This window comes from Malurus melanocephalus, unplaced genomic scaffold (genome assembly GCF_030028575.1).
Source record: "Malurus melanocephalus ecotype Western Australia unplaced genomic scaffold, MMel_1.1 scaffold_506, whole genome shotgun sequence".
Lineage (NCBI taxonomy): Eukaryota > Metazoa > Chordata > Aves > Passeriformes > Maluridae > Malurus > Malurus melanocephalus.
Window position 1 is genome coordinate 44,495 of NW_026623738.1, and position 27,030 is coordinate 71,524.

At 39.7% G+C, this 27,030-nt stretch overlaps 1 protein-coding gene across 1 annotated transcript in view; it reads right to left on the reverse strand.

Annotated features, from left to right (window-relative positions):
• The window catches only part of PGM5 (phosphoglucomutase 5), a 72,746-nt gene that overhangs the window by 18,387 nt on the left and 27,329 nt on the right, over window positions 1-27,030 (reverse strand). Inside the window, exons 7-8 of the mRNA XM_057381353.1 lie at window positions 9,032-9,147; window positions 109-244 (exon numbers count right to left, since the gene is read on the reverse strand). Of these exons, the coding sequence (XP_057237336.1) occupies window positions 109-244; window positions 9,032-9,147 (252 nt within the window). The remainder of the gene's footprint in view (window positions 1-108; window positions 245-9,031; window positions 9,148-27,030) is intronic.

Genomic DNA, 27,030 nt, shown 5'->3' on the forward strand with positions numbered 1-27,030 from the left:
GACACAGCAAATGCACACCTAAGTGAAGCTGAGCACATCTAAACAAGAAATTACTGTAGCAGAATTTTCTTGTCAGCTGCATAAGTGCCTTTTCCTCATTTCTCTCACCTGCAGTAGTAGTGCCGGCCAAATCTTGCCCAGTGATCCCTGACAATCTCCTCCACACTCTGCTTTCGAGCTGCTAGGATTGAAAGCCAAACTAGCACAGCCCACAGTCCATCTTTCTCTCGAAGGTGGTCAGACCCTAAAGAGACAGACATTGGGCACATCATTTTGTACCACTGAAAACAAGAAAACAAGGTAAGGAGGCTGGGCAAATGTCTCATTTAACTGTATATGTCACATAACAGTAACCAATAGTACTAGCTCCAGCACCTCTGATGAGTTCCAGACAGAAAACCAGAACCAATGTTTAAAACATGATCTATTTATGCACAATAAAGCCCATACATCTAAGGGTAAATAAAAATAAGTACTTGAACAGAAACAGTAATAGTAGTATGAAAACATACTTAGTCATTACTCCTGCTCACTGATGTATGGAGTGTTTTCACACCTCTGCTACTCTGCCCTGGAACTGAGCTAGATATGCAAACCCTGCCCATGAGCCAGAATGTTCTCYTCTATGACAGTCAAGTTCAACAGCATCTCCTTATCTCTGCAGATGTTCACCTCTGCAGGAATTCATCTGCAGATGTCAAGTTGCAGAGAAAGAACTTCCCCATTCCATAAAAATTGCAAATTTCCAGAATATTCATAACCTCTTGTAAGGACAATAACCAAGAGCTTTAAAAGACCTTTTCTTGACAAAAAAAAAAAAGTCTCAGAGAGCAGGACTTTTCCTGACCAAAAAAAAAAAAAGTCTCAGAGAGCAGGACTTTTCCCTTTTCTGTATTTCTCCATACCTCTCACTGGTAAAGACATTTGGACACTCTGATCCAGATCTCATCATAGGTTTGTATTTATGAAGAGAGAAACTGTTCCATCAATGAAGACCAGGAACAATTTTGGAATACCCCACATGAGTTAACACATATTCTCGGATCCAAGTAAGATCCAAGACCCCTTGCACTCTGATGGCAATACTGATGGCAATTACATGTGCTAACAGACTCAATAAACTTGAGTTTAATAACAGTAATCTAGATTTGGCTAAAGTTTGTTAGTTGCAGCCTTATGGTTTTCTGTCTAGTAGCACAATATTGAAACTGAGTACAAAGCAAGTGCAGTAATTTAGAAGAGCTATTTATTCCATGAATTACCTACTGATTGTGGAGGCAAGCAATAGAACTATGTGTCCTTGCAGGATAYTTAACAAAATCCACTAGAGAGAAATCTAAAAGTTCTTAGGCTGAAAACCTGTTTTCTGAAATATTCTCCCTCCTCAAACACAAAAATCCTGTTGCAGCAAGGCCACTTTGCAGGGCTTGGTTTAACATAACAGCCTGCAAGGTGTACACAATCATCTGTCAAAACAGGTGTGTTTTGTTACTGGCAGCGGACAGTTCCCATGATATAAAATGGTGCACTGAAGTTGTTAATCCTGTGAAAAACTGTCAACATATTAAAGGCATATAAGGAAAATAACATGTGCAGAGAGACACSATGATTCCTAGGGTTCAGCCTCCCAACCATTGTTGTTGCCTTGAACTTGCAGTCCCTCTTCCTGTGAGAGAGCAACAATCAGGGTAGCAGCCTCTGTCCATTTGCATCTTCTAAGAGCCCACTGGCCTGGGTCTGCAACAGATCTGCCTGCCCTCGTACCCTTCTTGAGTTACATCCAACTTCAACACTCTAAATTTAACATCAATCTTAACATTAAGTTAACTACCACAAGGTTAAATAAATGCAGATAACTATTCAGMACAATATTCAAGTTTTATAGTGATGATTACTGAACACTTGTTGACAAGGATAAAGATCTGCATGAAGACTATGTCTGTGTGCTAGATATTACAGAAAACAAGGACACTGAATACTGCTGATGGATTTAACACCGAGATAGTAACATGAATTCACATTGGCAAAGAAGTTGTCATGACAGTAGGAATACCTCTGTTCTGCTACTCGTAATCTGCTTTGATCTGTAATCTGCAAGCTGTCTGCAACAATAGCAATCTCTATTACAGCCAGAGTTTAGGGCTGGTGCCTGAGGAGCTGCTGCAAGAGAAGGCCACAGCTCACTCTGTTCTCTGCTCCAGTACCGGGTGCTGYGAAAGCATGGAGTGCCAGCCAGTCAGAAAAAAAGGGCAGGATTATTTATGAGCTGTCAAAGCTTTGCAAATAGCTTCAGATAAGAAAGGAAAACAAATGTCCCTCCAGAGAAAGTCAGTCCCTCAGACACTCAGGTCACAGAATCACAGAATYGTTTGGTCTGGAAGGATGTTAAAGGCCATCCCTCAACTTTTCCACTCCCTCCTTGCAGTAACATGCTAGATCAGTTTTAAGGATATCTCCTACAGGAACACCAGCAATATGTCCTATGGATAATAAAATCAGTTTACTTGCAGGCAAAGCAGACAGCAGAGTCACAGTTGTCACCGTAGCCAAGAGTTTGTTCCCAGATAATGGTGCAGGCTTCTGCCCCTGCCACCAATTGTGAAAYCTAGAATAGAGTTGTCACTTCCCGCTCAGCATGCACTGCTCCTCTGGTAACAGCAGAGAAGGTCATCACGACACCACAGAGGCTGGGGACACTCAGGGGACAGGGAAGAGCAGGGCTCCTCTCGGGCAGCAGGGTACGAGCAGCCAGGGCCTGTTCCAGTCCCACTGCCCCCACAGCAGGGCATTCAGGGAATTCAGAGCAGCCCCAGCTCTGGGCATCACACCCTACTGGGAATGGGGCTAGGGAAGGGCCAGGCTGGAATGCAGGAGAATGGGCAGGCCTGGCTTTGGGGAACCCCGGCCAGGCATRGCAGGGCTGTGGGGAGCTGGACACTGGCCCTGCTGTGGCACTGCTGGKACAGCAGCACTGCTGGGGCAGTGGCATGGCTGGGACAGCGGCTGACAGCCCTGGGGCTGCTCCTGGACAGCGTGGGGGAACCCCAGGGGGCCAGCAGAGCCCTGGTAACAGCAGTTCAAAATGAGCTGGCTGCTGCTTTCCTTCTTAACCTGCCTGCCTCTCCTTTCAGCCATTCATCCTTAGCACAGAAAAAATTCCATTTCACCTAAAAGGTCACCTCTGTGGCTGGTATCACCAGCCACTCAAACAGCTTAAGTGTCTCAACAGCCACCAGCAAGAAGTGGAGACATGGAACTGAGCTTAACCCCTCAGCAATTTGCTACAATGTGAGTGACCATTTATTCTCCTACGAAATACTCTGCAGACTGCAGGCCTGCAAATCATTGACTGAAAAGCACTGCAAATATTTTTGAGCAAAACAGTCCATACATCATGACAACGGAGCAACAGGCTAAGGTGAACACCAAAGAGATGCATTCTGATTTAACAAACATTTTCAGTATATTTTGTTGAACCAAAATGTTCTAGAACATGRACAGAAGCATTTCTGAAGCATGAAGAAGCATTTCTTTGCCCTGTTCTGAGCTTTGTTCTGGAATGACTTAAGCTCATAAATCTATATGAAGAGGGTTGAATGTATCATTCTTCATATATATTTAGTAGATTTGGCATGTGCTCTGTCCTTCCATGTCCCTCAGAGGACATAAATTGTGACTTTTCTGGAAAGGAAAAGCAGTGGGAGAAAGCAATCCAGAGAYAAAAGTCTGAACAGCTAGAAGCAATACAGCTGTTTCAGAATTGAAAGTCATCAATTAAAATKCTAGCCTAATCTGAGTAACAGGGACCATAATCCTGTACCCAGGAAGTGTTTCCATTGGTYAGTCTTAATAAAAGGAAAACTGAGCACATCCATCAGTTCGGCTACTGTATGCACTTATGTTGTATTTCTTGCCCTCCTTCTTTCAGCAAATTAAAATCCATTACTACAATTTTGTTACTCTGATTTTCACCTACCAACAGTCATCTGTAGGTGTCTGTGCTCGCTCTCTCTTTAACTCGGTCCTACTGCCCTGTTCCCTACATTGTAGGAACTCTAGGGAGGGAGGTTGTTCTGCTGCCTCAGTTCTCTCTCTGCTCCACAGATCCGATGACTTTGCAAAGGCAAAGGGAAGAAGGAAAACGTGCCTTGCAGCTCTCTACTCCTGAAACTGCAATACTAATACCCCTCCCAGTTTGCTGGGGGCTCTGAGTTACCTCAGAATGATTCTCAGCATTACTTTCAACTAAAACATTCATGCAATTAATTAATTCCTGATTCTGTTTAATGAGATGAAGCATGAAGAGACAACAGAGCAGAGGAATTAACAAATTTTTTTTCTGATTATCCCATTGTATTAAATTTGACATTGTTAAGAAAAATTATAATAACTGCAGGTGTTTCAACAATTTACTTTTAAGTTAATCTGTTATTTCTCCACATAACAGTAGCAAAAGTTATTTTTTACTACAGTAAATTGCTGTGTCCAGATTCAGCGTAAACAACCTGGGAAAAACTCTCAGAGCATGCTCCCATTCATGGAGRAGGACTCAGTTTACATAGTCTTAAACTGAAGAAAAGTCTTCAGAGGCAGCAGCTTGAGAAACAAAGTAAAATCATGCAAATATATTCACATTATTATTTTTCTACTATTTGAAAGCTGACTTACAGTCTGCATCTGAGATACCCAATTCTGATAGGGAAAGCTAACCTTGTGAAGCATATGCATGAACAAAACATTGCTTTTCCCTAATTTTGTAATCCCTGTCCATCATACTGCATTCTGTAAATGTGAATTTAAACAAGGAAATCAAAGGAGTACAAAAACACACAACAAATCATTCCGTTTGCACATACTTGAATCTTACAAATTTACTATCCAGCAGTCTGAAACTTAACAATATCTTAGGCAAATGGAGATTTAGGGGAATTCTGATTTGATCATAYCAAGATTCAAGAGAGTATTTGAGATTTATGTTACTGCAACAGACACCACAAAACAACTCTTCTGAGGTTTTCATTCATTTCAGCAACAGCACATTTCTATGTTCTCCACTAGTTCTTCTTCAACATAATCTTGCAGGAAAAGGAGGCTGATATAAACAGAATCTGGAATTTTGGAGATGACGCAAGCAAATTTTAAAAAGTTGTAGCAATTACTGAAGTGGCTCAAACTGCAGAGAGATAAATCAGCCACACAGTTCTCCCAATCCTGATTAATTGCTTGCTGATGAAATTTAGAAACTAATTGCTGCTGCTGAGGCCCTCCTTTGAACTGAGTSCTGGGCATTAGTCATAGAACCAAAAAGCTACTAACCTCATCTGACAAGCTCCCCACACTGCTACAAAAATGGAAGAAGTTTTTAAAGCACTGGTTGAGTTCCAAGATCAGCTGCCAGAAAACAAGTTTGGGAAATACAGCTGTATGGGATGTTCTCAACATCTTTCTCCTTTTATAGCAGAAAATTTGCTTTTATTTACTTGCCAGAGTAAAGTCCCTTATGTTATAAAACCAGGGCTCTSTACTACTTGGAAATTCCAGCTAGGCTGGATTACCTGGGTACACAAGCATTCGGTTTCCAACACAGTTTGATGATAGAATGTGATTTTTTTAAACTCGTTTCTCTGACACAAGCAATAAGTTTCCCACTCTGATCACTGTATCATACACTTACATAAATATTCCATGCTGAAAGCTAAAGAAATGCCAAATTTCAGTTCCCTAAATAGATACAATTGGGCAAAAGCTACAAAATTGATTCAAATGCCCAATACYGGCAGAAACATGCAAAGGTCACACAGTTTAGGACATTACTAAAAGATTTGCAATAAGGTAAATATTTACTGCTAAAAACAGCTCACATTGCTGAAGTACTGGTCATCCAAAAACCAGACCATGTTTTACAAATAAACCTCCTGGCATATGAGGACACATTTGAGACACCTGCATTAAATTGAAAGATGATAAGGAAATTAAGGCAGTGAGAAAAATAAACTGTAGACATCATAATCATTGCCTAATTGCCCCATAGGTATCACAGAACCACAGAACAATCAGGTTGGAAGGTATCACAACAGRGCATTGGTTCAATATCCCTGCTCACGAAGGGTTATCCTAGAGCACATGGAACAGGATTGCATCCAGTGAAGAAGACTCTACAACATCTTAAGGAAATCTCTTTCCATCACATATTCTTTTACACAGCAAATACACATGCACTGAGGAATTTAAACCCAGTGCTCAAGTTCTCTGGATGCCTATGGGATCGAATCTTGAGTGTCCAGATTTGCCTTTAGATGGAATTGGATAAAATTGGAGGTCAAAAGCCTTTCTGCTTTGAGGAGCTGCTGGTACAACAAAGTTAATCTGATCAGAACATACCGGGATGTTGAGATACTGCTGTAGACCAGCCCTCCATGTGGGCCAGCAAAATGTTGTTCAAGCACCCTTAGAATTCACAAGAGACAGGATTTATCAGGCATCTGAAGAATTGATGACAGATGGAAGAACCTGATTAATACAGGAACACAGAGTGCTAGGAATGTAGAGACTAGTCTGAGGTCAAGAGACAGGAATTGCAAATTTGGAAGGGAGGCTACAGTACAAAAGACAATTGTTTAAGAGCATTACAGAAAGATAAAAGCAAAGAAAAAGGCCAACAGCAAGCAAAGAGAGAAGTTAGGGGAATTTTCTTGCCTATCTAGAACAGACCGTAGAGGCACCTCCTTTACCACCGTGAGTGCTTCTCTTCCCAAATACAAATACACAGTGGCAAATACAACCACTGTTGGATACTCAGGAAGACAAAATTAGACCAAGAGATCACAATGTCCTCACTGTTTCTGTAGATCAAAATACTTCATTTTTATTTCTGTAYGACTAATCTCTAGGACTAATGTCCACCAGTACTTGAGACAACCTGCTTAGTAAAACCTGAACACGCCTTTGTAATGTGAAAGGGAAATTTGATGTTAGTCTTCTTTTATAACTGCACCATAAAATTTTAATGGCAAGTTTCCTGAAAGAAGACATGATTTCTGCTAAGCAACCAATGATTCCATCTTTCTCCCTCAGACAGAAAGCATCTGAAAGAGTCATACGCAACATCATCAGATCAAGATGKTCTAGGACACTAACTTGCCAAGCAGAGACAGATCTGTGGCAGTGAATTGTCACAGTCACGATGTGGCTGTGAGAGAGGCCACTCCTGCTGCTTTTACATACCTCTACACATAAGCTTGGATGCAGCAGGAGATGCTGCACTCTGTGGGCTAAGATACATCAGCCCATGGGAACTCACCATCAAAACTCTTTTAAGTTCCTTCCAGTCAAAACCCACACTCAACTTTCTTCAGCATGATGATGAAGTCAGTCTTTTTTCCAAATAATTTGGGTATCAATTAGGTCATATTGATGTCTCTAGACCTATCCAAGTTTCATTAAAGTCTCTGGTTTTGCATGAGCAAGAGGAACTTCAGTATTTAGAGTGAAGGGGTACAGAAATGGACCAGCGAAAAAGTATTAAAAAGCAGTGAGAGTTGAAAACTCCCAGTTCACACCTCTTGTGGGTTAATGGAGATGCAGTTCAACAACACAACACAACACAACAAATAGCAGTGCATTCGGAAAGGTACAAGAGATACAAGATCTTCCTGCCCGTCTCTCCTCAAATGACATCTCTCTCTCAATGTCCTCACAGAACACCTTTTGAAGGAAGTATCTATTCAAAAGATAAATTCAAGGAAATACRAATCTGTGCCACTCACAGCAAACAGCAAAGGTATACTGTCTGGCAATCATGGGACATTCGGTCCCATTCACAACAAAAAGAAAAYTAACATTCATTATTAATTTCAATTCTCTTCCTTTTTACATATAGGACCCAAAGAAATTGAATGTATTTTAGGTCCTTTCATCACAGCCCATTCAGATTCATACAAGTAAACARGATAACACATGAAGTGACATGTCTATGGCATAAAAGTATCCTCGTTTTCAAAAAAAGCAGTATTCTACTCTAACTGACCCCAGCCAACAAACTTAATACTTGACATAAGTCAATTAAAGCAAAATGAAATCTGAAATCAAGTTTCATGGCATGGTAAGTAACTTTTTACAAAGAGCTACAGCCAAGGAATTACACAAAATAGAGAACTCTATGGAACTCACATCAAAATACAGAATTAACTATTAGCCAGGCAAACTATTAAGTTATTCTGGTCTGTGCTTTTTCAAAAAGACTTGTAAAATAGCCCTAGTAATAAATAAGAGAAAGAATTTTTGTGCCAGAATCCAGGAAAGAAAAAAAATGAAACATGGAAATTTATTCAGTTATTCTAATAAACTAAAACCACATTTGTGCAGGTTTACAGAGTACACAGTTCATGTATTTGCTCTAATGGTTACTGTCAAAACTATATTTCTGATRGCTCAAACATGTCATTCACTCTGCATTCTTTTGTTTCATTAGTTCTGGTGGCAGATAAGGGAGAAATACCCAAGGAAAACACAGAATGCTGACATGTAACTGATTTCTTCTAATGATGATTTTATCTGAGGCTTGAGCAATTGTGATGTTCTATAAAGAGATGCCTGCAACCATTTKGTTTAGATATACCATTAGATATACCAATCCTCATACTTTGTACACCCTATCATTAGCAAAAAACACGTGGTTTCCATATAGGCAAAATCCCTCCATATGCCATTACTGTCTGTGAAAAGACTTGCAGCGGAACCAGTGAGGTCTTTCTGCGTTATGCTCCAAGCCAGAGTACAGTGCCAGATACCATCAAAAACTGTCCAGATAGAAGTATGATTGCTTGCCAATTCTCAATATCAATTTTGTACATTTTTTTCACACCTCAAGGTGCTGAACACCACACTTGTAAGAAGAACTTCAATATGTGAGAAATAGACAGTTATCTGTTTCAGCACAAGACAGAACTAATTTACTATTTCTTTTGGGTTTGATTTAAAGCATCTAGGAAAATTAAAAGTTTGTGGTAATGTTCCATTATGTACTACTTACCAGTGCCAAAACTCTCCTCTCCACAAAGTGAACAACGTCCAGAGTCCATGAGATTGGAAAAATATCTCCATCCTGCTGGTGTCTCATACACAGGAACCTTCATTACTTTTGCCACTCTGGAAAACATACMATAAAAATCACACGATTAAGACAGTACCTTTTTTACAACTGARGTCAGTTGAGGAATATTCTAGGTCTAATTAAAGCTCCTGACATCTGGGCTAGAAGTATAAAAAATCAGTCAAGAACAGATCGACACCACCATGTAAAACCTATCTTTATCAGAGCACCTAACTTCAACCAGAACCAATGTATGTTTATACATTAAGRGTAGTATTTTGGAAAATATTCAACAGGCCTTACCAGTATCTTTCTCTTCTTACTGAGCAAGAAACAGCTAATCTAAAGATGGACAGTTTTGTTATACTATACATTTGAATGAAAATATATATACTATATATATACTTTTATATACTATAATATTTGAATGAAAATTAAAGTACCATATTGAAGCACCATCTTTTATGAAATACAGGCAGTCAATATTAAAACGCTTGAAAGATACTTTTACTTTTGTCAATCTGTTCAAAGACAACACAATACAGGAATGCTCACTGAATGATGCAGTAGGTCCTTTAAAAACCTTTTCCAGACTCAACCTGAATATGAACTTATTTTCCCTGTCTCCTCTCATGTAATCGATGAAAGCCTCCCACTATCTGGGCGACGTGCCAGTGTTTTCAAGAACCAAAATTAATCACCTTATAAGCTGGATGTGCATTCTCTTCCCCAGCTTGTTAACTGGTAAATATTTCTGTTATACACTGTAATGAAAAAAATCCTTCCTTGGACTAAAAACAAGAAAGAAAATCCACCCAACAACTCTAAAGAACTCTAAACCCCAAGATGGGATTTATGCACAATGAATACTACCAATCTTCTTGTTTCTAATTATATTTGATGGTTTTCATTGTGTGCCTAGGATTTTCAGAACCAACTGTTTTATAATATAAAAAGTTAGAACTGAGATACAATGAAGCAATCTGACCAGCCATCAAGGACCTGATGATTGCTTCAACTCTGATACCTAACAAACGTTTCCTGAAGCGAGACAATTTACATAATTATAACTGCAGTCAAGCCAAAGAAAAGCCGATCAAATGTGGATTCAACACATTTAACACAATCCATCTGGAAGTATCAAGGTGAAAGCATTTMCCCTTCTGATCAACACAGAGACACTTCTTTTCTGATGGCGTATTTCTCTGTCTTAATTTAAGTGCATAAAGTAGACGTGATGAACCGCCCAAATATGCCAGCACTGACCCCTTTATGCACTTGGTACATAAATATATGTATGAATCACAGAATCATCAAGGCTGTAAGAGACCTTTAAGATCATGTAGTCCAAATGTCAACCTAGCATGACCATGATCACTCCAAGTGCCACATCCAGATACTTGCTGAACACTTCAAGAGAGTTACTCTCGTAACTCAAGTAACTGTTGCCCACCTCCTGGGCAATTTCTTCCAATATCTAGACACTCCTCCAGCAAAACAAAATTCCTAATATCAAATCTGAACCTCTCCTTGTACAACATTAGGCCATTTCCTATCTTATTTTCACTTAAGACGTAGCAGAAGAGATGGACCCCCACCTGGCTACACCTTCCTTTCAGGCAGTCATAGAGTGATAAGGCCCCCCTCAGCCTCCTCTTCTCCAGGATAAACAGCCCCAGACATTTCAGCTGCTCCTAATGGGACTTGTGTTCCAGACCCTTCAATCAGTTCTGCTACCCTTCTCTGGACACGCTCCAGCACCTCAGTATCACTCGTGTGATAAGGGCCTGAGCACAGGGTTTGAGGTGTGGCCTCACCAGTGCCCAGCACAGGGGGACAATCCCTGCCCTGGCCCTGCTGGCCACACCATTGCTGATGCAGGCCAGGATGCCATTGGCCTTCTTGGCCACCTGGGCACACCCTGGCTCATGTTCAGCCGCTGTCACCAGCACCCCCAGGTCCTTTTCCTGTGGGCAGCTTTCCAGCCACTCTGCCCCAGCCTGTGGCACTGCCTGGGGTTGTTGTGACCCCAGGGCAGGACCCGGCCCTGGCCCTTGTTGAACCTCACACCCTTGGCCTTGGCCCATGATCCAGCCTGGCCAGATCCCTCTGCAGAGCCTCTATCCCCTCACTCAAATAATTGATAAAGATGTTAAACAGGASCAGAACCTGTACTGAGTCCTGGGGAACACCACAAGTGATTAGCTACCGACTGGGCTTAGTTCCATTCACCACCATAAGGGGTKATGGGACAGTCCAGCCCTTAAGTATTTTCTCTGTAATTTTTACAAACACAGTCTGCACTGTTATAAAGTCTCCAAATCAATCTTTCTTTTATGCAAGAATATCCACTGCTATCTAAGTTTCCTCCTATTCAGCCTAGGTGTTCATTTTTGTACCTGAATATTACATCTAAAAAGAATGGTTTTTAAATGAGATGGAATAAGAATTGCTAATATTTATTTGAAAAGAGCTAAAAATGTACATGAAGGGAAATATCGAAATATTTACTCCTGAGCTCAGATTTCATACCTCTAGTTTAGAGGCAGAGGTAGGTATGTACCTCAGAAACCAACAGGTTTCTGTTTGGCTTTGCAAAAAATCAAGAACATAAAAGAATTTAATCTCTGTGTGACTTCAAGTGGAAACAGGACTGTGCCGCCAAAAAAACCCAATAAACGAGAAGGCAATACCTAACATGCTGGAAGAGTAAAACCAATTCTCTTGAGGCAGCCTAACAATACAGCTGGAGTATGTTTGCTTGCAGAAATGTTCCCATATCCTGGCAGAGTTTTTGAAGAAGGAAATCCTTTCCCTTTCATTTCCCTGTATTCCTCTAGTCAGGGAACAAACAGCCTAGGACGGACTTACCCTGACCAGCACTAAGAGCTTCCAGAAGCTGCAGCCATTTTCAAGTACTTCTATGCACTAAGTTAGCAATGAAAATACAAATTGTGTTTGTTTTTGTTGGCATGTGGGCTCACTTGAAACTAAGCCTCTCAAACAAACATAAATATATATGTACAGACATTATAGTATGAATAGTTTATAGCAGGAATATGATAGATTGTTCCATGCAACTCCTTTTTTTATTTTGTTTTTGGCTCTTAATATTTTAACAGAGTAAATAAGTAGAAGTACAYTGAAAACTAAGCATACTCCTTTTTCACTGACATTTTACTGACATAAAAAGTCATCCCTGGAAGTCTCAATAAATACAGAATGTGCCTTTATGCGCCTATAGACATTCAAGGTGAAAAATCATCCCATAAAAAATGTGGGGGTTCCCAYGGGAAGCTGCAAAAATTCTCAAAGCTGCAGACTCTGAGGAATAATATGCTGCATTAGATCAAACAAATAATCACACGAAATACAGGAAAACACCCTCACAGGAAGGAAACAAGTATGTGACTGTGAAATTATTAGATCTTCAAAGCCAGGGAAAACAGAGATTAGATGGGAGAAAGGGGAGTGATTTTTAACACTCCTACATCTGCATCTTTCTAAATTAAAAATATGACTGGTATTACTTCAGTGGAGAAAAAGAAAAAAGAAAAAAGTTATCTTCATTTATCAAAACGTCTTTTTTTTCACTTTATATTTAACAGTCCGCCTTTTTATAGACAAAATTACTAAATTAAAGCTTTCAATCATTGCTAGAGCAAGAAGCCAGTTTTTTTCAAAAGAAGTTCCAGTTGAGACTGGTAGAATCCCCGTGAACCAAAATATGGAAATTACTTTCCATGTACCACTGAACTGAATGCTTCCAGCACATGGCTTCATGACAGGCTTGATAGATGCTAGGCTAATAAATGCTTACGGTAACGGTTTCAGGAACRTGCAATGTTGCAAGAACTGCTGAGGAGTCACAGTAAGGATTTTCACCTCTAAAAATCACTGATCCATTAATTACATTTTACAATGTTTTCAGCAACGTATTTTCAAAGAATCGTTCAAACAAGCCTATKTATGTACAGCTTTTTAAGTTTCTCTTTTTTCTGTATCTAGAATTCCTGAATTTGAGGAGTTGGAAATGGGAAGTCAAGTAGCTAAGACAAAGAGTCTTTTCTATATGAGATCTCTTGATGAGACAGGATACTACTTCTCTTATGGAAGTGAGTCTTGGAACTGGTACTGCAAAGSGTTTACCTCTTGCAGAGGCCTCACACAGCAGAGTAAATTTTACATATCCTTATATATGCATAATGTATCATCAGCAAGATATTGATTGCAGCAGTGCACCTGCAAACCTCAGACTCTGAACTTTTATGCTGTAAGTTTTGGCTGTTAAAAGGCCTGACTTGAAGGATGTAATATACTTCCAGAGCAATTAAAAACAAAAACTGGAAAAAAATTTGCCCTATAAGTAGGTTCACTTTGCTAGTCTGTTTGAAGAAAACRCATTATATTTATGTCTAATCACACAACTGATATACCTGTGTTTATATGCTCCATGAGTATGAACTATGTAGAAAGAATACAACAAACCATGGACATTCTGGTTCTTGTCATCTCAGACATGTAATGGGACTGACTTCAAACACCACTCTTGCTTGTCTTCTTTCAGTGCAAGTGCTCACTACATCAATGAGATTATACAATAAAGTTTCTTCAGTCTCTGTGTAGCAGTAATTAGCTCTTGCTAGACTAAGAAGCGAAGTATTTACACATGGAACTAAAGTGAAAGGTAACCTGAGTTATAACCTTAGAATAATGTTAGTTAGTCTGCCCATATCAGAACTAAGGGGCATGTATGTTCCCAGGATGCTGACATAAAAATTAAGGGGAAAAAGTTAAATCATCCCAGAAGAGTGGACTGTATTTTCTACAATTACACGTTATTTAAAACTGTATTTTGTGAATTTTAAAAAAGCAGGAGCAGATGCTTTTAAATGTGAAGATAACAGAATGAATCAAAATAAGAATACAAACCCTTGTACATTCCATAGTCAAATTTACCCTCCTACTGTTTCACAGTTTCACTGTCATTTTTATTTTGAAGAGCTAGTCCTATGCTACCTATACTGACTGCCCACTTTTTATTCAAACACGAGGAGAATGCATACAATGCAACTGTGAAAAGCAGTATTTCATCTCTAGAAAATAGAATTACTGAAGAGTTTAGTACCAACACACAAATGTTAACCCAACTCCTGAACTCTGCAATGAGTCTCTACAATAAGCATGAGCTGGCCAGTCATAATAAAGGTAACAGCAAACATAATTATAGCCTTCATAATAAAGATAAAGATCATTTTAAATTTCCTGACAGAAAAAAATAACCCCAGCAACCTCTAATATTATTAGAATAAYATTAGAGGTATTTTTCACAGATAGGCAAATAAAACGAAGTGGTCTTTGATGGTATCTCCCTGACACCACCGTTTTGCACTAGTAAAACAATTCTGTCATCAGCTGAATTACCCTGACTTACAAAAACAAGAGTCAGATGTAAGTTTTCTCCAACCTAATCTCTACAATGCCACAAAAACATCCTGATGAATGTTGTATCTGACCAGTCAGATACAACAGCCTATGGCAAGCTGACTTTCTTTTGCCAGTGAAACTCTTATAACTTCCAAGAATAGATCAGTCAATCAGACAGAATTATCCTGCCAAAGTTGTGATGACTGTTCACCACAAAGATAAAGGTCACAACCTTCCCCTGGGGGAAGGGCTTTCTTTGACTGGTCTCATGAACTTGTAAAGATGTGAGTGGCTAGAGTTTTGTACTGTAGGTGAAATGGTATCTAGGATAAATGGCAGTGCAGAATAATTTTCATTCTGGAGGCTTAACTTGGAGGAAGAAATAGGTAGAGAAGCAGCTATTGCATGTCCTTTTCTCCCATCTTCCACCACCTGCAGATATCAGCTGACATCAGAAAGATGCTGGGTTAAAAGTACCTGGRTTAAAAGGGTTCAAAACACTGACTTGTGTTGCATGGATACATTTATGTTCAATCCTACTCCCCTCTGCAGTGCAGCACTGAGGTAAATAAGGTGCTGTAATTCAGAGAACAGCCAAAGGGCAAGCACTGACAGGCGCTAACAATCAGGAATTGAAGGAATTTGTGGGGCAAACATGTAGGCCATTGGAGGATAGTGTGCTGTAGCAGCACTCCATAAGAGATCAAGACATCTGTAATGGTTTCTTTCAGAGTTACTATAGCTATAGAAGGAAAAGGTTTCTCACTAGGTCTTCTAAACCGCTACYTAGCCACTGAAGTAGTCTGTGTTATCTAATCTCCAGCTGATAAAAGCCTCCTTTAAGGTCTGAAGCATATTTTATTTCAAAGACAAGGCTATTATTTGACTGAAATTAATAGAAACTAATTTTCTTTCYACTTCCGTAGTCTCTCTACATAAAAAGAATTTAAAATATTTTAATTAGGGACTTCCCTCTGTGTTATCAAGAAAATAATTTCCCTAGCTGAAAGTAAGTCTTCACACAGTCTAACCTTAGCCTACGAATGTTTGYATTTCATATTTCACTGCCTCAGTTGCTTGGATTCTTTTTCTAACACTGGACACTTCTGAAGTCAACATAAGTGAMATGTTTCCCTACATCAATTTTGCCAGCCCTTTATTAAAAATACTGGGTCAACTCTTTTGCAATCATATACTACAGACTTTGCCTTAAATGTACTTGCAGCCAGACCCAATATTTAATGGATCCATTCTTCTGGAGCAGCCTCTTCAACGTTCTAATTTTTTCTACAAAACAAAACAAAACAAAACAAAACAAAACAAAACAAAACAAAACAAAAAGAAAGAAAAACGAAACAAAAAAAACCCCAAAGTATTTGTAAACTTTATTTAATGAAGGAAACCATATTCATTGCCTGATTAGTCACCGAGTCGTCCCCCCCGCCCCTTTCTCACTGCACAATATTTCCACTTGTTCTCTCTGTGCTCTTGTCTTCCTGATGCTGGAAAGCTCTTTGCTGCTTCATTTTTCAATTCCTGAAGTCTAATGAATCTCACCTTTGGTCAGTTCTCTCTTCATTCTTAATATTTCTTAAGATCTAAAAATCATGAACTAAATGGTTGTAACTTTCTTTTAGTCCCACCTCTTAGTCTTTCCATTTTATCTGTACAACTGCAATAGACTGTGAGAAATTCACAGTAGTAGCAATGACAACACCAGTATTGGCACCAACTATAACATGAAATARATGTTCTGCTTCTGGATGTTTTCACTCTGGCTGCACCACCTTCCCTTAAAAGGCTTCAACTGCATATTGTGCAAGGAGCAKAACTAAAACAGTTATCTCCCTTATATGGTCAAGTATTACAGTGTTACTCCTTCCCAGTCTTTAAGTTATTAAGCAAAAAGCAGTGGAATGCTAAGCCCTCGCACACAACAGATAACCAGCACACATCAATAAGATAAGATGCAAGCTGTCACATCTGGCAGAAAGACTGTCAGAACCGTAAGACAGAGGGGAAAATAGGTGGTAAAGTTCCTTTGCTTTTTGCTTTTTATTATGCTACATCTCACAGAGAAAAAACATAGTAAAAGAAATCAATAAAGAAAAGGTATCTGGAGGCACTTGAACTATGATGCATCTAAAAAGTTAGGACTTTTTTTGTTTTGCTTCCTCCCAACCTCTGCAAGGTTTTAACTAAAATACTTTTGCAAGTGGCATAAAAGTATGCTGAATCAAGCCGTGGTGTTGAGGGGTAGTTTCTGTCTTGAAAACTAGTAATTGCAGGTGGATTTTTTCTTGCCATGATAGTCCTGAGTAATTGCTTGCAAATAATTGCAAAAATCATCATTAAATTCTAATCAGGACTGTGTGATTCACCTTCTATCAATGGAGCCTCCTGGTACTCATGTAACTGTGGTGCCAACTAACTGTTCCAATATTGTCTCCTGCCTCTCAGTGTCACATTGGCTCTTGTTTTTGAAATCTTTCAACAGCAAAAATTAAAAACTGCCCCAGCAGAACAGCAAAATCATAGAACCACAGAGCCATAGGATCATAGGATGAGTTGGATTTCAAGTGACCTTGAAGATCATCTAGCTCCAACAACCCTTCAACGGGTAAGGATGCCACCCACTACATCATATTGCCCATAGCTTCATACAGCTCAGCCTTGGACACTTCCAGGGATGGGTTGTCCACAACTTCTCTAGGCAACCTGTTTCAGTGCCTCACTACCTTCACACTGAAGAATGTTTCATAATATCTACTCTAAATCTCTCCTATTCCAGTTTAAAAYCATTCCCCCATGCCCCATCACTATGTGCACATGTGGAAAGTAACTCTCCATCTTTTCATAAGCCTCTTTAAGTACAGAAAGGCTGCAATGAGGTGTTCCYGGAACATTCTCTTCTCCAGGGTGAGCAAACCCAGATCTCAGAGCCTGTTCTCACAGGACAGGTGCTTCAGACTTCTGATCATCTTCATGGCTCTCCTCTTTCTGGTGCTGAGGACCCCAGAGCTCGATGCAGCACTGCAGGCAGGGTCAACCAAAGGCAGAATCCCTGCCCTGGCCCTGCTGCCCACTCCTCTTATGATGCAGCCCAGGACACGTTTGGCTCTCTGGGCTGTGAGCACACTTTGCCAGCTCATGTCTAGATTTTCATCCACAGGAACCCCGAAGTCTTTCTCCATAGGGCTGCTCCCAATGAGCTCTTCTCCCAGTTTGTACTCATTAATATCCAGGATTGCCCATACCCAGATACAGCCCTTTGTGTTTGGACTTGTTGAACCTCATGAGGTTCCTCTGGAACCTCTTCTCAAGCCTGTCCAGGTCCCTCTGGATGGCATCCTTTTCTTCTGTTGTGTCAACTGCACTGCTCAGCTTTGTATCATCTATTAACCTGCTGAGGGTTGATGTCACTGATGAAGGTATTGAAGAGCACCAGTGCCCAGACAGAGCCCYGAAAAGCACCACTCTTCACCAGCCTCCACCTGGACACAGAGCCAGTGACCACAACTCTGGCTGTGTCCATCCACCCAAATCTTTATCCACTGAATAATTCATCCATCAAATCCATGTCTTTTCAGTTCAGAAAGAGGATGCCATGTGGRACCATGTCAGAGGCATTACACAAATCTAGGTATACGACATTTGCTGTCTATCCTTGTCAAACATAGTAGTCAACATGTGGCCTCATACAAGGCCACCAGGCTGGTCAGGCCCAATTTGTCCTCAGTAATGCGGTGCTGGCTGCCTTGGATCACCTCCTTGTCTTGCATGTGATGTTGACATTTCTTCCATAAGGATCTGCCATGATCTTTCCAGGCACAGAGGTGGGATTCACCAGTTCATAGTTTCCTCTGTCTTCCTTTCTCCCTGTTTTAAAATGGGACTGATTTTTCAATTTTTTTAGTCACCAGGGACTTTGCCCGACCACCACWACTTTTCAAATAGGATGGAGAATGGCTTGGCAACAACATCAGTCAGTTCCCTCAGGACCGTGGAGCACACATCATCAGGCCTGTGCCTATTTAGCTTAATCAAGTGGCCTCACACCCGCTCTTCACCATCAGTGATGGGAACTTCACTCTCCCAGCCCCCACCTGGAGGTTCAGCGACTTGAAAGATGTGGGAAATCTGACTTYCGGTGAAGACTCAGGCAAAGAACTCATTGGGTACATCAGACTTTTCCTTATCTGAATTGATTTCACYAGTTTTCCTTTCTTGTTTACCATGGCCTTTATTCTCTGGCACTTTTTTCTGACCCACATAGTTACATAATCCTTTCTTGTTATTTTTCACATCCCTTGCAAASTCCCATTCCATCTGTACCTTAGCTTTCCTGAGCCATCCTTACACATCCAAACTATATCTCTGTGCTCTTCCGAGGTCACCTGTCCTTCCATGGGCAGTGCACTTCCTTCTTACTCCTGAGTTTGAAAACCAGATCCTTACTGAGCCATGTCAGTTTCTGTCGTGCACTGTTTGATTTCCTCAACACCAGAAGGGAAATCTCTCATGCTCAAAGAAAAGTGATCTTAAAGAGTTGACAATTATGGTGTGTTCTTTGGTCCTTAAGGTCAATTTCCCAGGGGATCACATTCACTAAAAAAATATCTTTAAACAACTGGAAGCTTGCTCTTCTAAAATTTACGGCCCACGCTACGATCCTTGCCAGGCCCATGTTCCTTGGGATCATGAACTCAATCCAGGCATGGTCACTACATTCCAGTTAGTCTCCAATCTTAACCTCTCTAAGGAGCTCATCTGCACTGGTCCAGGTCCAGYAAAGCTTCTCCTTTGCTTTGTTTGTCTAATAAACCCCACGAATACAATCTACCTTGCTTGTGTCTGGTAAGAGAGCAAACATATATGTATTTTAGAAACTGAGTTACATGGAACTCATGTTCTGCACCATACCCCAGGAATATTGTGTGGGAARTCAGACATTTGACTTTAAACAAAAAACAATTAAGTTTAAAACTCTGTATCTCCCTTTGGGCCCTTCAAGTTCATTGGTTCATCTGTCTGCCTTAGGAGCAAACTTGCACCATCGTAAGGATGATTAAAACACTCAAAGAACTCAGACTCCCCAATATCCACAGTGAGGCCCTGCAGTCAATCATATTCCTTGTTGCTACCTATCACAGCATGAACACAGTATGAACACACAGGTCCGTATTTCATACCATCAAGTTTGCCTACACAAGCTGTGTAGTCAAATGCTACAAACATCTTGTGCAACACACAGAAAAGGCACCACTTTTAAAAGTATTTGAGACAATTTACAAAGTAATGGAAAACTAATTTGTGTCTTAATCCCAAGAGGCAACTTTCTGATTCTATCCCAGAGGGTAAAAGTAAATTCGCATGCCTAACTCCAAATCCAGCTACAGAGCCAGGGGAGCACTGCAGAACTGAAGTGCATTTGTAAGTAGGCCAACAGCTGCAGCACAGCTCTACCTCATATCTCTGAGAAAGGACTGCAAAAAGCCTCTTCCCTACTCTTCTGGGAGTTAAGTGGTGAAAGTAAAAATAGCCAGCACAGCTCCTTGCTGAGTCTGCCTTTGCCTTCAGAACTAACATGATAATCCTGCCCACTACGTGCAGGAGGTGCAGGCATACTTTTTATGGACACTGTACTTTAGCCTAGTCTCACTAATTTACTATGGAATGAACTGCCACTGATGCAGAACTCACTGGTGAACAACGATGGTAAATGCACCTTTAAAAAATACCTGAAGCAGATGGCATGCAAAGCTGGGATTTACCACCCTATATTTGCAGGTGCTGCAAATAGATTAGTGTTGTAGTAGTGATCAAGATATTAATTAYTGTCAGTGTTATAATTATCAAGAGCACGCAAGTTACATACATGTTACCACAGTGAGATTGTTATGCTCCCAAATTCAGGAGTACGATGAGGCATTAAAGAATCTGCTTACTGAGAAGTTAAATATCTTTTAGGAAGTTACACTGATGGAGTCCTCACACACAGGCCTAGGTTTTATGGCCATGAGTACACCTGTGGTTTATAAATTCCTCTCTGAAATCTGGATGATAATAAAGAGTGCTAGCAATGAGATTACGTAGAAGAAAACAGTTCTCTGAAGAGTTAAGTGTTTAATTCAATTGAAGTTTGTATGCACAGAAAGTGAGAGCTATCCCTCCTTTCAAGAAAATACTGCCTTAAAAAAATCCCACCATGGATTCTGTGAGGAGCCCCTTACTTCAGACAGGAAAGTGGCAAATAAGTCTGTGACATCTGTTTCTGCTCAGACTATTAAGGTACGGATAGTGCTGTCAGCATGAAAGCACTCTATGCCAGACTACAAAACACACAATTCCTTGCAGTCTCCAGAAAAAAAATCACAACSTAAATCTCTTCTGTCAGCTTTTGAGAAGAATCACAGCACAGATTTTAGGATGGAGAAAATCTTCTGAAAGGAATCAGAAATGGATAAAACTGCTAGACAATAAAACAATAATACAATTTATTATTGTAAAACAATAATAAAATTTAACTGAATGTATAACTGAATGTACACTGACTCAGTGGTATTTTGCTATGAGTAGATTCTTGCTATGAGTAGAATGACTACAGTGGATTCTTGCTATGAGTAGAATGACTAAAGAGCACTGTTTTGCTCATCTGTATTAAAGACATTGTCAGGTCAAGCAAAAAAATTAATATTCCTGCATTTTTTTCCAAGAAAAGTTAATTTAATCATAATGCAGAACCTTTAATTTCAGATGAACTATCTGTGCTCTCATTACAAGCAATGGAATCAGACCTTATGTGAATTCACATTTAACTACTAGAAATGGCTCTTAGTTACTTTTTACTAGGAATTAGTGGAGTGTAAAATTATTTTTCCAAACTATTAATAAGTTTACCCTTCTGAACTCATCACATTACCAACACTTACGTCTTCTTTCTCTTCCACTGAATGATAAAATTCCGAATGAATCCACTGTGTTTAAAAGTAACCCAGATGCCAACCTGAATGCCTGTATCTGGACTGAGTTTGCTAAGAGCAAGCATTTATTTTACGTACAGTATTTTTAATAGTGTTCTTTTCTGCTGTGTGCAAGGGAAAACACAGACATGACGAGAATAAACAAGGAAGGGGATCAGAAAAACGTCTGCAACATTTCTCAGGGGTAGGTCTACTGAGTTCATAGACAAAACTTTTTGTGGGAGAAGAGGTGATTTAGGTCCTGCTGGACACTCACCACCTTACACACCTCTGAAGGTGTAAATAATGAACGCCACATTGAGCAACAGAGCATGGCGTAGGTACCTGTAATGTCACACTGAAGGAGCTGTATCTGTTCAGCAGGAAGCAGTCTGGTCCCATCAGTGTGGCACCGTGCTCCTGTTGGTTGGTCTTCACAGTCCAGGTTTGTAGCTTTGCTGGCACAAACACACAGACAGTGAGACACTAAGATTATCTCTGCACTGCTCTGCATGATACCATGTAGACATATGGSCTTATCCAGGCTTCCACAAAAAACACGGCACAGAGTGAAGGAGGCATAATTCAGGCATTGCTAAATSTGTATCTTCCTTAAGTGCAGCGTGTGAATCACAAGCTTTACACAATTTCACACTGCAGTACTGTCTGTGGACAGATGGGATGCAACCCCATCTTCTGAGTTGTGTTCCTCAGAATCCTTCCCCTTCCATGTCTTCTGGTGTCCTTCTGGCCCTGCTYCAGCTTGCCACCCACACTGAGATTTATGAAGAGAAGCAGCCTAGGAGGTTTGTGTTGGGGGATGCTGACTCAGTCACGGCACAGATTTCAATTTCTCCTTTACAGGACAARTATTTTATATTGAGGCTCAGTGCCAAAAAGAAATGAGTACATAATAAAATGGATGAAAATAAAAACCAAAGAAAAACTAGTACTTTTGTGCAGAACTTCTTTTTTTCTACATTCTAGATCCTTTTTTTTTTAATAAAATATTACTGAAGGTTTTCTAACTTCCATTCAAATCCRTAGGGGTTCTCATGAGTCCAAAAGTTAAACATGCTTAATCATGTTGCTGAACTGGTACCAAAAGGAAAATGTCAGCTTTTGCTTTATTGAGTATTAAACCCCCATTATAAAGCAAAATCAGTTATGCGGACTGTAAAAGCTGTTTCCAAGTAAGAAATTTGCTGCTAACAAATTCAGGACCTTACAGACAGAAATACTACTCTCTATGAAGAGGAAGAAAAATGATGCCAAGGTGAATAGGTCTGTGTAAATAAAGATAAGTTGGAAAGTTTATTATTTTAAAAGGAGGGAAAAGTAATTTGAAAGAACAAAATGGATGTGTTCATCCCCTTGCTTCTGATTTCTCATCATTGTTTAAACCTATAGAGAAAAACAGGATGCTGCCCAAAACCAGGTCACACGATGTACACATGCCAAACGATTCTGCAGTATAACTACAGCTAGCTGAAAGGTTCATCTGTGCTGAGACTACAGACTGAATGTACTCCTCCTGCCCAGCCCCTGCAGACTCCTCCTTTGTCTTTAAACAGAAGTACCAATAGGAAAATTCTACTTTCTACATGAAAAACTCTAACATTGCACTTAAAGTCCATCAAACCAATTATCTTGGCGAAGTATCAGTCATCACTAGTAAATTAATTGTAGCTGAGACAGACCTCAAAGCTCACAAGAGGAAGGCCAGTTTGYCAGATTCACATGAGGGAAGAAAATCTTCTAGAATAAATGGCTACTGAATGTTAAGAAATTTATTTCCTTCACTGAGACTCTGCTCTTATGGGTTCAGCTCACTTAGGGCAACTTTCCAGCACTCTCCCAAGTCACAGGGTAATGTTTAAAAGATGTAAAGATAGGCAAKTATATAAGAAGCATGTATAACAGCTCCCCTCAAACTGAGGCATGAGCAACAGCACAGGGGAAACACAGTARACTCCTTGCCCATTTTGACTCAAGTATAGAAATACACTGAAGACATGCTAAAGCATTGACAAGACTCACATCCATTCAATAGTAACAAATTTTAATGTGCTGAATGATTCCTTTGAAGAATTTTTAGGAAAGATATTCCCAGGCTTTCCACAATTCTTTCCAGTGAAACAAAGAATTGACTGAACTGATGTTCARTCATGAAGTTTTAATGAAGATGTTCAGTCTAATGAAGTTCTCTGAAAAATATGACATGTGAGCCTTGATATAAACCCACTTTTAATGGTGGCTGTAAGGATAGAAATAAAGGGTTAATTCAAGATGCAGTACATTACAGCAAACTCAGCAGGACAATCTACTAATACTTCATTTCAGTGAATTACAAGACCCTTAATCAACTCCGTAATTATGCTGTCTGAGTGATACTCACCACACAGAAAATTTTTGCAAAGGAGCAAAGTCAGAATGAAAATGAACTAGAAAAACATAGTTCATAGCCTGGTAAAAATGTCAGTAAATTTCTCMAATTGGTGAAAGCAAGAATGAATAAGTGTCTTAAGCATTTCTAAATGATGGAGGAGAAAAACAAACCATATCTGCGCAGAGTTTTGACAAAAAAAAAAAGCAAAGAAAGCTTTAGTTGTAGCTGATAGAGAGTTGATTCATTTGAGCAAGAAAAAGTACTCTTCAACATCTATAAGCTCGGAGACTGTAAATTCATGAGATCATATTAATTTGATMTTAGACAACAATTTCATGTGTTTCTGAAGAAAAAATCTACTCAATATTGTGTTGACTAGGAGGCGTGTAGAATTAGCTCTTGATTCTGGAAGACTCGAGACCTCAGAACTGGTGTCGACCACTGTCCAAGGGCTGGCAACCAGTGTTGACTGGCCTACAAAGGAGATATCTTTATGGTCTCATCATGTTCCATSTTCTCTAAGAAATCAATCTGCACTTGGGAAGAAAGATACTGAGAAAAATATGACACTGGATGATTGCAGAGATGAAACAGCTCAGCAGACTACTCCAGCAGAGAGGGATCAGCCAATCAGGAGCAGCTGCTAAAGAACTTAATTTTAGAATTTACAAACAGATCTCTGACTAAGCTGATTTCCTAATACAACTCATCAGTAAGTCTATGGAGACACTTATATATATATATATATATATACCTACATTATTTCCCTCTGTATCACAGAGAGATTCTGCAAGCCAGTCAAATCACCCAAAACTAAACATACCACACCTCAGATCTGTAGTGCCAAATGAAATAAACTAAGAAGAGCAATGTTTCAAGGATTACAGATTATGGCTTAGTTCACACTGTAATATTTTGGCAATCTTATTATCTTGTTTTAGTGGTAATAAATGCTACTTGGAGAGCAAAACTATAGTGAGTTTCATCAACAACAAAGCCCATGCTTCTTCTCATAAACTCAAACGAGTGATATAACTGATGAAACTGATGAAAACATGAAATTCTCACTGGGTTCCAAATCAAAGCAGTTAGGATAAAAAAAACTATTTACGCATTACAGTCAAAACAATATATATGGGCAACRTATCTTCTCTGTAACATAAATAACACACCCCTCCATGTATAATACACATGTTCATGAAAATGCCATCATTGCTTTTGAAATGTACTTTTCCACAAACCCAAACTTACAAGTGATAACTTCTAACAAAATGTATTACAGCAASTAATATTGTTCCCAGCTGTTTCTCTTGGTTACAAATGTACTGGAAAGATATGCACAAGATCCAGGCCGTGTAACTCTTTTTTATTAGGAGGYTGTTTTCCTCAGTGTGTGGGATGTTAACAGGTGTACTCATCATGATGTTCCACACCAAATGCCGTCTCATGTTGCTTTAATCATCAGTTTGAGATTCAGATCCAAAATGCATAACTTCGCACCCTCTTWTGTAAATGTTTCAAGAGTCAACTCCCACAGGAATATAGCCTTCAGGACAAGAGTGCCTGTGACTCCATGTCTTATGAAAACCTCATTGTCCCTTTCACACAAGCGCTAATAGAATGATTAGAAACAGCTGTTGACATATACAGTATTTAGATACGGCTGAGCTGGAAGTAAGGATAAAGCAAGAGACAAAAGCTGCTTTGCTAAAGACAGCTAGCAAACACACACATTTCTGTGAGTATAACAAGAGAGAGATGTGCTTTGGCAGCAACATACCCCAACAGAATTTGTCTTTCACATAATAAAACCAGCTGGCATAGCACTCAAGAGTCTTTGTGAGGTGAAATTAGAATCATAAAATGTCTCAAGTTGGAAGGGATCCATAAGGATCACCACGTCCAACTTCCTGCTCATTGCAAGATGACCTAACAATTAACCATATGACTGAGRTCATTGTCCAGATGCTCCCTGAACTCTGACAGACTTGGTGCTGTAACCACTTCCCTGGTTACAGTGACAAATTGCACACATATGTACTGTATATCCGCAGAGAATGAGGTTTGGTTGCAGAGTTCAGAGCAGTAATGAATAAAAGTCCAACCAGCTGGAAAGCATGTGGCCATGCTCTCCAGATGTACTGCAGTAATCCCTAAGGTTATTCATGCCCTTCCTGGCTCAGGTACAAGATTCACTTTTCATTATTATTTCAGCATTCATAGGCCTATAGAGTAAGTTAACTCTCTGTCAGTAAACTAAAGGACAAASATAATACATGGCGATTGGATATGGTAACTTACAGCACTTAGTGAACTTTTACACAACAAATGCAATTCTTTTAAAGATTRCAGGCTTATTTTAGAGTCCAAGTTCTGTCATGGCTAGCAGCAGTAAGACTATGCCTTGTTCTAGAAAAGAGATGGTCCACTTATTTTATGACAACTGACTTAGTATTAGACAGTCTGTCTCTGCCCCATTCCCAACAGCAAGGCTTGTGACCAGCTAAGTTCTGCGAGCAAAGGAGGAGTTTTTCAAATATACACACAGAAAAAACAGCTGTCATTGCTATGCTGTAGTATCTTGTGTTAACAGCCTGACTTGTTCTGGTTTTCTGAATAAGACAGGAGACCAATCTTCTTAAAGCATGGAAATAACAGAAACAAACAAAAAGACCCCGGCTGATTAAAGCAAGCTCATCCCTGGAAAATGAAACTTACCTAATGACATAAGAGAATAAAATTATATAAATTAATTTCAGTATTGGACCTTGTCTCATTAAGGATTCAGCAAAAAAATAARTGCAACAATGAAATATCAGCTACGTCTGCAATGCATGCAAATTATAGAAAAACAAAAAAATCCCAAAGCATGAACAGGGAAAAAACAAGCCTTCTCAYGTTCCCACCCTTAAACCTTTTCTGTTCTAGTCTCAAGTCCCGCACTGCTGCATTCAGAACCCATGGGTTTTTCAACAATAAAACAGTCTAGGAAGGCAAGGAGGAAACGTAAGTTCTCTRATTCTACAGAAATTGTCAGGAAAATTTTTATTATACTAGAAAAGTGACATAATAAAAGGTGTAGTGAAGAGGTATTCTCCTTACGTTCCTCTGCAGAAACGTAGGGAGGTGAACTTCAGTAATAATAACTAAAGACTGGCAAG